This window comes from Simochromis diagramma, unplaced genomic scaffold (genome assembly GCF_900408965.1).
Source record: "Simochromis diagramma unplaced genomic scaffold, fSimDia1.1 OVJJ01000413.1, whole genome shotgun sequence".
Lineage (NCBI taxonomy): Eukaryota > Metazoa > Chordata > Actinopteri > Cichliformes > Cichlidae > Simochromis > Simochromis diagramma.
The window spans coordinates 1,990,642-2,002,521 of NW_024386948.1; the positions used below are offsets into that span (position 1 = coordinate 1,990,642).

At 42.0% G+C, this 11,880-nt stretch overlaps 2 protein-coding genes across 2 annotated transcripts; both read left to right on the forward strand.

Annotated features, from left to right (window-relative positions):
• The first annotated feature begins 2 nt into the window (after positions 1-2).
• LOC120737533 (amyloid-beta A4 protein-like) lies at positions 3-7,166 on the forward strand. Its single transcript, XM_040038307.1, has 6 exons — positions 3-23; positions 101-362; positions 515-568; positions 1,612-1,703; positions 3,825-3,971; positions 4,436-7,166. The coding sequence occupies exons 1-6, from the start codon at positions 3-5 to the stop codon at positions 4,535-4,537; spliced, it is 678 nt and encodes a 225-aa protein (XP_039894241.1). The 3' UTR covers positions 4,538-7,166.
• A 2,306-nt stretch (positions 7,167-9,472) lies between these two features.
• atp5pf (ATP synthase peripheral stalk subunit F6) lies at positions 9,473-11,501 on the forward strand. Its single transcript, XM_040038338.1, has 4 exons — positions 9,473-9,603; positions 10,206-10,375; positions 10,557-10,681; positions 11,400-11,501. The coding sequence occupies exons 1-4, from the start codon at positions 9,505-9,507 to the stop codon at positions 11,426-11,428; spliced, it is 423 nt and encodes a 140-aa protein (XP_039894272.1). The 5' UTR covers positions 9,473-9,504; the 3' UTR covers positions 11,429-11,501.
• The last annotated feature ends 379 nt before the right edge of the window (positions 11,502-11,880 follow it).

The window sequence follows — 11,880 nt, forward strand, 5'->3', positions numbered from 1 at the left end:
GAATGGCTCATCCCATCATACTGGTGTGTATATAACATTACCAGTACCTGATGTTTGGGAAGCACATCTAGTGGATAGTGTTTCACTAATTACAGGGCAGTCATCTTCCTTCCTGTCTTCCTGCCTCCCTCCTGGTTGTGTTCACACAGAGCTCCTGCAGAGGGAGCAGGCAGAGATGGCTCAGCAGCTGGCTAACCTGCAGACAGACGTGAGGGTGAGCTATGGAAATGACGCCCTGATGCCCGACCAGGAGCTGGGAGATGGCCAGACCGACCTGTTGCCGCAGGAAGACACTCTGGGACTGGCTGGAGTCGGCTTCATTCACCCTGAGAGCTTCAACCAGCCCAATACTGACAACCAGGGTACTTTCTGAAGCACCGCATTGTCATAACGAGTGGTAGCTCTAGTAGCTAACAAATTAGCCTCCAAAATGCATCACAATGATATTCTAGCTCCTTTTTTTAGGTTGGACAACGACTGAAAAGTGAAATCTCTCTCTGCCTTCCCCTTTTAGTTGAGCCAGTAGACTCCCGCCCCAATCTCGACGGAGGCATTCCAACACGACCAGGTTGGTGCTTTTGTTTAACAATGACCAGTAGTGATGTGTTCAGATGACAGATCAAGAGTCATTTTAGGTGGAAGCCGACAGCAACGTGTCAACAGTGTGTTAGGAAAAATCCAGCTATCCTCTGTCCCTTCTAGTGTAAAGATAGCATAAGGTATAAACAGCTGATTCAATTACAAATGTGCAGTATGGTCTTTAAAGACCATGGAGGACTAGTAATGTTACCAATTTATAATAACTCATGCAGGCTCTTTGTAGCTCATCATTTCAACTACTTTGATGCTTTTTTAACTTTCTGAATCAGCGATGCCAAACTCATTTTACATCGTGAACCACATGCAGCCCACTTTGATCTTCAGTGAGCCGGACCAGCAAAATTCTTCTTTCTGTCAGTGTGAAGGAATTTAGCTGCACAGCAGACAGCTGCTGACGCCCCGGCTCTAAATGATGTGTTGTAACTAAAATGGTAACGTTTGATAACATTAGTGAATATTTTTAGGTGTGACTAATTTACAGTGTGTGTTAGAAAGGGATGTGAGCATCTGTAGTTTGATATTAATGTTATTCAGTACATAATGATTGCCTCGGGCCTGTAAGCCATTTCCAGCTCGGGTATAAATCATAAAGTGCTTTAGGTCATGTGATTTGGTGCATGCGAGTGCTGAGCTGAAGTGGTTTTGAGGCTAGCAGAAAATATTTGCTCAGGTTATACAAGATTCTGAGATTGTTTTGAAGTACACTGTAGAAGTAAAGGCACCACAGCATGTTTCCGTCAGTCTCTCCTCCTCAGAGTCAATATTTGCACACAGCCGGCTCCACTTGACCTCCATTGAGGCGCAGGTGTGGCTGTTAAGAGATTGATGGTGCAGCTGCACGCGGTCTATGCATCCTGCGTATGCCGTGCTCTTTTCTATTCGTACTGCTGGTGCAGTCGGCTCTCCGCTATCCAGTGTGCTTCAGTCAGAGCTTTTTATTTCAGCAGGAGAACGAGAGAGTGGCTTAATGTCACCATCTATAATAGATTGTACTTTTTCTTCCCTCGACAGTGACTGGAATGAAGATGGAAGCTATTCCTGAGATGCGGATGGAGACTGAGGACAGACAGAGCACAGAGTACGAAGTTCGCCACCAGAAACTGGTGAGCAAAGGCGGAGCCGTGCAGATATGCAGACTCATTTGGAATTCGCTGATCTGAATATTCAGGCTGCTTAATAAGCCCACAGAAATAGACGCAGGCATGCGCACACACATAAAGATGCATATTACTCACACATGCGGGTTTTGCACTCTGCCCCCTTCTCCTCCACGCACATACACACATGCTCCACTTTGTCCTCCTGGTAAACTTCCCAAGGTTGTCACCATGGAGACAGGTGCCCATGGAGACATCCGTGATAATTCGTGCGTCACACTCGATGTGCTCCTCTCTGAAAAATAAATAAATGAATCCTGTGCCCTCTGATCGGGGAAGTTTGATGCTGTTAATATCGCTAAGTTCTGCACGCACTCATTAATCTCATCCAGTGTTGTAATCCCAGAACAAAAAAAACCCCTCAATCCATCCTCAGTCAAATCCAAATCCACGTACCTTATTCCTCTCACCTAAAGGCTTCAAATCCCTTAATCCCTACATTTTATTACATATCACGTTTCTGGCATTCACAGTGAGCAGTCAGTGTGTCAGGCTGCCTCTTTAACTCGTCTCCTTAATTTGATATTCACAGTAGCAAAATTTTGTGCCGGTTGAGGAGGTTTCTGTCCCGTTATCCCTGCTGAAGATATCAGGAGGTGTTTTTATTTTCTTTTTTTCTTTCCCATTCAGTAAAGGTTCTATTTATCATTGTAAAATGTGAAAAATGAGTCCCACCGAGCACCCGTTATTCTGTGACAGATGTGCTGAAGCTCTCATTTCGTTTGGTTATTTATTTATTTTTTTTAATAGTTTTGTGTTGGAGCTGAGTCATTGTGCATCAGTGCTGTGCTCTGCTTTCAACCCATTATTACTTTTCTATCCATTTGCTTGCTTTGCTTATAAACAACCAAAGTAATGTGAGTGTTAAAAATCTCAAATTGGAAGTTAATGACCTTAAACCAAAGACGACTTATAAAAGACGGCACAAGTAACACGATGGGAATTCCTGTTTTGGAGCGACCAGGGTGCAAAATTACCCGCTGTTTTTAATAAGAGGTTTGGTTAGAAATCTGCATCCTTAAACTGCACAGGTCCATCACACAGGCACAGATATATGGCAGTTTGTGCTGGAGAACTATGAGGGGACTGTTAGTTCAGGTGACTGTACAGAAATTATTTATGTGATAAATCCAAAAGGCACCAACACCACGAATGTGGTCAGAAGGTTCAGTTCAGTGACTCGCAAGCAGTTATGCTACAGCTACTTGTCAAAGTGGACACACCTCTAATAATGGGTGACTTAGCATTACGGAAAATCCAGTTGTCCCTTCTTGATCGCTGTGATGATGCGTGTGAAATGCCAAAAACAACAACAACCAGCTAATCTAAGGAGACCACATATGAGTAATCCATGACCAGCTGTGACAGTAGAATAAGATTACATTTAAAATGGACTGACGTGCTATCTCAGTAAGGAACCATAAATAACTACACACAACACATCATGTTTTTTGTGGCTTAAAGCAAAGAAATATCGACCAGTATATCAGATTTTTTTTTAATCACCAGGCATCAGCATTGGTCCTATAATAGATTGGCTCTGTCGCTACTAATCATTTTAACACCGTAGTTTACAGTGATATACTTACTCTTGGAGTCAGCCTCAAGTGACCATTCAAAGAATTGCATGTATCCATAAATCTCCAAATTCTCTGACAGGAGTTACAGTTTTCATGTGTGTGTGTTTTTAAGTGTGCTCTGTTGGTGCTGCGTCATTGCATTGATGCTTTTTTTAATGCTGTGCTATTCTTTCTGTAAATCACTCGACATCCGCAGGTAAGAAAATATTTCCATCCAAAAAAAAGCTGCCCACATCAAGTCGTCTTCACTTTTTTTTGTGTGCGTGTGTGTATTGTCTTTGTTCCCGAGCAGCTATTCTCAAGCTAAATTTGACTCCGTAATGACAAAAATGACAAGAAGAGGTAGGAGATGTAATTAAACCCAGCAAGCACAGCAAAAGATGTGAGGAAACGAAGCGAGTGCTGACCTCGAGAATATCGCTTAAATTCACACAATCTGTTGTGTGTTGTGCCACTGACTGATCACCTGACCGCTCGGCACCCACAGGTCTTCTTCGCAGAGGATGTGGGCTCCAACAAGGGCGCCATCATCGGCCTGATGGTCGGAGGCGTCGTCATAGCAACCGTGATCGTCATCACCCTGGTGATGCTGAGAAAGAAACAGTACACCTCCATCCACCACGGAGTCATCGAGGTGAGAAACGGCTGACCCGCGCGTTCGTCGGTGTGGCGTGTGAGGAGGATGCTGTGCATGCACTGGCGCTTTTAAGCCATTTGTGCAGCACCACGTAGAAACAAAGTATCCAGATATTTGTGTCGCTGATAAAGGCTTTAAAATGTGCTGCACGAATGCTAAGCTGTGCAAAAAAAATAGTTTTAATTATATCTGCTTGGTAAATATAATTGGATTAAAGCCTGTTACCGATTAATTTCCTGCTTTTCTTTTTTTAATTATCTGTGTTTATCATTTCAGAACTTTCATTAGATGTTTAATTAAAAAAAATACGATAGCCAGCGCAGCCTGGTTACTCTTAATGTTTTCCCAGAAGCAGTAAAAAGGTCTTAAAATGTAAATTGTGTTTACATTACGCCACAGGACCTATTCTGCTTGTAACCTCCCTCCCCTTCTGTCTCCCCCACCCCTTGGCTCTCCTCCAGGTGGATGCTGCCGTCACCCCCGAGGAGCGCCACCTGTCAAAGATGCAGCAGAACGGTTACGAGAACCCAACCTACAAGTTCTTCGAGCAGATGCAGAACTGAGGAGGATATCACATGTACACATACGTAAACACACACAAAAAAACAACAACAAATGCACACAAACCATTCTCATCCCACACATCGTCACCTCCCCTCCCCTTACCGTCCCTCCTCTTCCCTTCCCCAGCCCTCCCTTCAACCAAAAGACGGATCTTTAAGTGACTGAAATAGTCAGTTACGAGCACAAGGAGCGACTGTAGCATGGGTCTTTTTTTTTTTTTTTTCTTTCTCTTCTCTCTCTCTTTTTTTTCTTACACTGCGGCCAAGCCACTCTGCACCAAGTTTGTTCACTTTACTGGAGCAAGATGCCTTTTTAATTAAAGGAAGGAGTTTTTATACGTTGCTCCGTCAGGGCCTGCTGATGTATGGAGGGGAAAGGAAAAACCTTAAAACAAGCAAAGCCCCTGCCCGGTGCATGGAAACAAACCCGTTCTCTTGGGGAAGACGAGCACACGTTCGCTCTCTCTCAACACTGATTCAGGGCCAGTGTGTAGTTGGGTTTATTATGTTTATTTTTAGGCTCGGGTCGCTTTTAGGTGTGGACTTTGTAAGCAGATCCGACCGCTGATCAGTAGGGTGTTTAGACGCATGCTGGCCTCGGCCTTTGTTATTAAAATAATTAATTTTAAAAATTGTTGCATGCAGAATCATCAGAATCGAGCAGTTTCCTCTGAATCGTTTTTGTTTTTGCGTATTTGTAATGATTATATGATTTTGGAAATATAGCAGCACCATGATTTTTACGAGGCCCAGTGTTTTCCTCGCCTACTGCACCACTACTGCACACTCTCTACAGTCTACACTGGAGTATAAATGAGCCTCCTCTCCCTCCCTACTCCTTGGATCCTTCCCTTCCTCCCTCCCTTCATCCTCTCCCTTAATTTTTTTGTTTTTTTTGTTTTGTGCATTCATACAACAGCTGGGCTGTGTTAAGTCACACAAGGCTCTTAAGGATATCTGAAGATGCTGATTCTGATGATGATGGTGAATATGTTGATGATTATGACGACGGTAGTAATCATGTATTCTGAATGAGCTGTTTTTATTTTAAAGTTGCTTTTTTTCTCTCTTTATCGTTTTCCAGTTTTGTTTTTCAAAAAAGACCGAAAACGGAGAAAAAAAAAAGATGTAAAGTCCTTTTTTTAAATTGCGTGTAATGTTACAGAAGTAATGCTGAAGTCTTAGCTGTTCCTATGTAGTGCATGACAACAATGACAACAGGATTTGGAAGTTTCAAGAAAATAAAAAGGGGGGAAAAAACAAAACACCACCACACGGAGATCTTACAGCTGCTCTCTCTCGAGATCATTTCTCACTTATAGATTGTCATTCTAGCAAGATTGTACATTTAGTATGTTCTCGTGATCACGTGACTTTAAAAACAATGATGAAAAATATATATAAATCTAGATGAACGGGCTCTGCTTTGATATCATGTAAAGAAAAAAACACATTTAAAAGATATGTTTTTGTTTTTTTTGTTTGTTTTTTTTCCTCCTCCTTCTTTTGCCGTTTAAGTGTGATCCTCATACATATATATATATTTTTTTTTTAATCCTGCTACTTTCCAGAAGCTGCAGGAGAGGGAGCCGGCTTCATCTCTGTATATTATTCTCGTTCACTGAAGTATATTGTGTTAAATGCTTCGGAAATCACTCCTCTTGGTTTCTTGATCATTTCATGCTAGGTTTTTTTAATAAGGGCATCGTATGTCAGAGTGTATGTTGTTTGGGGAAGGCGGGGGGTGGGGGTGAAGGCGGGGAAACACGTGAGGAGTCTGTTATGGAGGTTAAGATCATCTCGGCGTGTACGTGTTTTCGTTTTTAGTCTGGTGGTTCATCCAGTTGTAAGCCGACGCCGTCTCTTTTGTTTGGTTTTGTTTTTTCTTCTGCGGATAGAACAGGTGGAGTTCTGAGAAGAGGAGGTGGTGGAGGTAGAGAGGAAATGACTTGCAGTTCCGGTTGGATAGCCAGCCAGCCAGGCAGGCAGGCAGTCTGTGTGTATATATAATGGATTTTCACCCCCCCACCCCGGCACCTCCCTCCTCTTTCGACTTCCCTTTCCTTCAGGCATGCTGCTCACCTCTCTGCCATCATCTCACACTTGACTCCTGAAAGGCAGCGTTGATGATGATGATGATGATGATGATGATGATGGGATTTACCATCAAGAGCTGACGGCAAATCCGGGGGCTTGGGGTGGGGGGGGGCAAAGCAGCGATCCAATGTTGGTCAGAGGTAGGCAAGAAGCCCCTGTTCAGCATTATCAGGTCAGCTCATGCTTGACGCGTGGTCACCGTGTTAACACTGTGTGGAAGGAGACGCACTGTGGCCTCTCGCTGAGATCCGTGAGGAAATGGCGAGTAGAACATGTAGATATGGGGGCTGCAGAGGGATGAGTGTGTGTGCTTTTCGGAGGGTGCTCATTAGAAGCCCAACAGAGGGCAGTAGAGTAGAAGAGGAAGCAGGATTATCTTTCTTTTACTTTTTTTTTTTTTTTTTTTTTTTTCCCTGTGGGTTATCTTATTGGTTTTGTTTTCCACTGTGTAATATTGTGCAGGCCATTTGCATTGACTGGGAAAATGCTTTCTACACTGTATTCCATAATAAAGTTTTGAATGTACATATAAGTGCTGTGTCTCTGTGATGTTTCTACTATTAATGCTCAAAAACAGGCATAAGCATCCAGTTTAATTCTAATAATTCACATTTGTCTGTTTTTAAATATCAAAAGAGTGGCCCCACTACAAGGACATTTTTCCTTATCTTGGGTAAGGAGGCCAAAGGTCATTCTCAGACAGAAAACAGCAGAGTGGAGCTGACAGGGATTCAGAGTGTTGCTCCGGCGTGGCTCTTAACTTCCAGACGCAGCTGAACCCAGGTCATCTTGTTAAAGGTTAACTGGAACACAGGCGGTGTTTGAACAGGACCTGATCCTCACTGTGAGAAGGCAACAATTAAACTGCATATCTATGAGTTTTATTTTGGCTACTTTGTGACTTTCTGGCAAATGTAACTCTGTAAATGAGCTGAGTCAAAACTAAACACTAAAAAGTCAGGGAAAACAAGTTTTTAAAATAAAATTGCCAAGTTGGCCATGTGACAAGCCAAGATGTCACAGTGAGTGATAGACCGTACTGGGCCAAAGTCTTGAGTCATCCATCATTTCTTTATATTTTGCTTCCAAGGAGGCAGACGTTCTAATTTTAACTCCTCCATTTAAAAGTAATTCACTGTTTACTGACCACTTTCACCATTTTTTTTCCCCCTTTGTTTAGTGAACACATTCAACGCTTCACTTATTTTTCACTTTCATGCTTTTGTTGAGCTATTTCAAATGTTACTGCGTACTTTGAGCAAAGCATTTAAATTAAAACCACACTATCATTTTCCGCTTCTAGTTCATAATTTCAGTTAGCTTAAACACGTCAAGATGGCTAACAATTTTGACTGTTTACCCCCACCCTTTTTACCTTAATACTTTTGCCAACTAGACTACAAAGTCTTGAGCCACCCCTCGTTTCTTTGTTTTGCTTCCAATGAGTCAACCTTTCTTTTGTTTTGTTGTTGTTTTGATGACCTTCTATGAAACATTCAAGCATAAAGAAGGCATTTAACTCAAGGTATGAACCAATTTTGTGTTGACACATAAAAGACAACTTTGCAAAAAAACTATTTTAAATTGGATCTTGAGGCACTTTGCCAGCAGCCTCTTACAAAAGCAAATCACCTGTTCCCATTTCTTTAGTTAAATCCATGATAACAGCCTAACAGGCATAAAATTATATTTTTTGACCAACAATGTGATTCCCAAAGAGTAATTAACCAGAAATGTTGGCTATGTCAGCATGGTGTGCAATGTATCCTTAAAAAAATCTGAGTAAACTGGACAAGTGGAAGACAAAAGAAGAAGCAGTAGGCCTCAGTAAATTATCTACAGCAGGTGAGCCATATCCAAAATTGGAATAAATATCTGAGAGATGCATTTGGCCCTTCATTTGGTCCACCTAATGTTCACTGAAGCTTTATCAGAATTTTTTTCACTGGGACGGTGGCTGCCAGGAAGCTATTCTTAAGAAAATGCTTAGGTATGCTAAATTAGTAAAGAACTGGACAGTGGCAACAAGTCTGATGGGGTGACTAATCCAAAATGTGTATTTTTTGTTCAAATTGTTGTCCGTGTGTACAGTGGAGGTCAGTGTGTCCAACCACCATGGAGGCTTTGTCATGGTTTGGTGCTGAATTCAACTAGTGCATTGGAGAGCTTGTCAATACTGACGGAACAGATTTTCATCCATTATGTTACCATGTGAAAAGTGTATGACTGACAGCGGCTTCATTTTACATGACATGCATGACAGTGATCCCAAACACAATGCCAATGCAATAAAAACAGACCTAAAAAGACAAGACGCACAATGAACACTATCAGTCATGGTCAGAGCTCAACATTATTGAAGCAGTGTGGGATCATCTTGACCACGAACAGAACAAAGTGCAGGAATATCCAAAAAAAGCTTTGAATGTCTTCCATGAAGCCTGGAGAACTATCCCTGAAGCCTACTTAAAGACATGAGAAGAAAGATGCCAGAGAGAGCTCAGACTGTGATGAAGAATAAAACTGATTATAACTATTTCCAGTTTTTACAGCAAGATTTGAAGACAGATAGGGGTGGCTCAAGACTTTTCCTCCATAAACACAATAGCTAAGTTACAGTGAAGGTGGAATTCGGCGAGAAGTAAACTAACAAGAGAAATGCATTAATGTGATAAAATGAACATCTTTCCACGGCCAATTAGAAGGCCATAATAGAGATTTTCAATAGAAAGAGTCATTTACAACCAGGTCACTTTAATTTAGCTAGAAAAAATGCTTCTGTTAGTCATTTTAAGTCAAACTTCGTTGACCTCTTTCGACTGTAATTTGAGATCAAACTGAGCGTGCGCAGTCCTGCGCATATAGAGTTAATGCTTGACGTTCGCGAACGCCTCCTGTCAACAACGAACTCCCACAATTCACCGCGGTCCTTCACATTTGGCTCTGTTGCTCTGGGTGTCAAATCCAAGGTGAGTACGGTGTCTTAAAAAGAAAAGCTATCAAACATTTAACTTCACCTCTTCTGTCACGACGCTCTGCGTACACAGATACGTGCACGGTGGTGCGTTTGGTGAGAGCGGTGGTGTAACACACCGCGGTACATCAAACCGTATAAAAATGTCCGAACGTTCCCTAGTGTCAGCTAAAGCTAGCTTAGCATGTTAGCATAAGCCGCTGTTTTGTCATTTGAATGAAGGAAACGTCAAGTGTTGACCAGCAAGCAGCAACTCAGTAAAGCCGATCTAACATCTTGTAGTTATAGTAACTCTGTTTCTATAGACTGGGTGTTTGGGTTAGTAGCAAACTGAGTGTGCTAGTTAGCTATGCTCTGCCTTTGACGTGAACTAGCTAATGCTAAAGGCAGCTAGTGGTACTGATTGATAGGGAATTAGTAAAAGATGGCAAACATGTCCATGTGAAAGGGGAATTAAAGACTTAAACACGCAGAAAAAAAATGCGTTTATCACTTATTGAGGGGTGTAATTTCAAGCCCTCAGAGTACTTTGTACCAGCACATTTCGTCCAAAATCAGTTTAAATGTCACCCAAACTCGACGCTTTGGCTCCTTCAGATGGCTCTGCACCGGTTATTCCAGCTGTCCTCCGTGCTGCGCTCTGCCGTGAGCCTGACCCTGCGCAGGAACATCGGCATCTCTGCTGTCCTCTTCCAGCGGGCCAAGGAGCTCGACCCCGTCCAGAAACTGTTCCTGGACAAGATCCGTGACTACAACAGCAAGGCCAAGTGAGTTGGTGATACCTCCAGCCACTGACAGACAAGTTTGAATAAAGTTTACCAAACAGAAATGTCCTTTGGGTGCGCTCTGGCATGCACTTCACTAACATCTGTTCAAACAACATCTCCTCCTCTTGCTGCAATCGTGCTCAGAATGTTGAACATTTTTTTGATGCCTTTGCTCTCCCAGGACTGCTGGTGGCATTGTGGATGCAGGTCCAGCTTATCAGAAGAATCTGGGTGAAGAAGTAATCAAACTGCAGAGACTATATGGAGGAGGAGACCTCAACAAGTTCCCTGAATTCAAATTCACAGGTGTGTTTGGGCTCATGGGCTCAGCAAGTGCAGTTTGCTGAATAGTCTTTAATACTGTAGTTACAGTTTAGGTAAAAAAAAAATTATCACTAAAGGTTTCCTTGCCACAAGGGGTCGGCACAGTGGGTAGGTCCCACAGCACTTCATTTCAAAGGGGATTTGTGTCTCTGGAGTTGAACCAGCGACCTTTCGCTTACCACTACAGCACTGGAGGCACTAAGCCTGTAAAAATGTTTTGATTTGTTTCTTTCCAGTTTAAATGAATCTTTGGGTTACTGACGTAATGCGGTCGTTCTTGTTTTGTGTTATTTAAGCAAATGCCTAAAACGTGTTATTTTATGGTCAAAACTGTGCCTTTTGTTACTGATTATCGAGAAGGCGCAGGACTACAGTGACAATGGCATGTGCTTATTATGCCACAGTTGTTCCCTTCATAAATATTTATGCCTTTGCTACAGAGGAGGCAGTCTGTGATTTGAGTCTTGGGTCTATAAATAGCGTAGATGTTGTCATCAAACACAGCCAGATGACTTGCTTGAAATTGGGTCAGAAAGATTTTATTTTTTAACTTCAATGTGTTTTTGATGAAGCTAATAGTAGCCACTTTTTGTATATTTCTATACCTTTATTTTTGTTTTAGATGTCAGAATAATCACTAATATTGCAGTGCAGGAGGAAATGATTCACATTTTTTTCCATCTTGTCTCTTTTTTTGCAGAGCCGAAGTTTGACGAGGGCGCCAAGTGAATGATGTGCATGTTGTGTATCTCCTACCTGTCACAAAATATGTTGTATTTAATAAAAAAGATAGTGGACTGAACTACGAGATCTTTGTGACTCTATAAATATGTTGTGATTGAGGGTGTGTAGTAAAATCTGGACCTAAAAATCTGAATGACTAATTTCCAGACACTCTCCCTCAAACCATGAATTTGTACCAGGAAATGAGGGCTGCTTAGGAACTTGTATAACTAGGCCTGCACATTTTCTGCATGTCTATAAATCTGTCCCCGGGCTACTATTAAAAGACTAAAGATGTCAACATTATTTACTTTTTCTTTTGGAGCTGAAAAATGTTTAATAGCAGTTTCCCTCAAATAACCGTTTGTCGGATTGGACAAATGCAAACAAGCTCAGAACTCGAAGGAGGTTTGATTAGAAATACTGAAAGACATCCAGCTGCAGTGACACTCCCAGAA

Coding starts and splice junctions, on each gene's coding strand:
- LOC120737533 (XM_040038307.1), top strand. CDS start 3: ATGGCTCATCCCATCATACTG. Junction 569..1,611: donor AGGCATTCCAACACGACCAG/GTTGGTGCTTTT, acceptor TTCCCTCGACAG/TGACTGGAATGAAGATGGAA. Junction 3,972..4,435: donor TCCACCACGGAGTCATCGAG/GTGAGAAACGGC, acceptor GCTCTCCTCCAG/GTGGATGCTGCCGTCACCCC.
- atp5pf (XM_040038338.1), top strand. CDS start 9,505: ATGCTTGACGTTCGCGAACGCCTCCTGTCAACAACGAACTCCCACAAT. Junction 10,376..10,556: donor GACTACAACAGCAAGGCCAA/GTGAGTTGGTGA, acceptor TTGCTCTCCCAG/GACTGCTGGTGGCATTGTGG. Junction 10,682..11,399: donor CCCTGAATTCAAATTCACAG/GTGTGTTTGGGC, acceptor CTTTTTTTGCAG/AGCCGAAGTTTGACGAGGGC.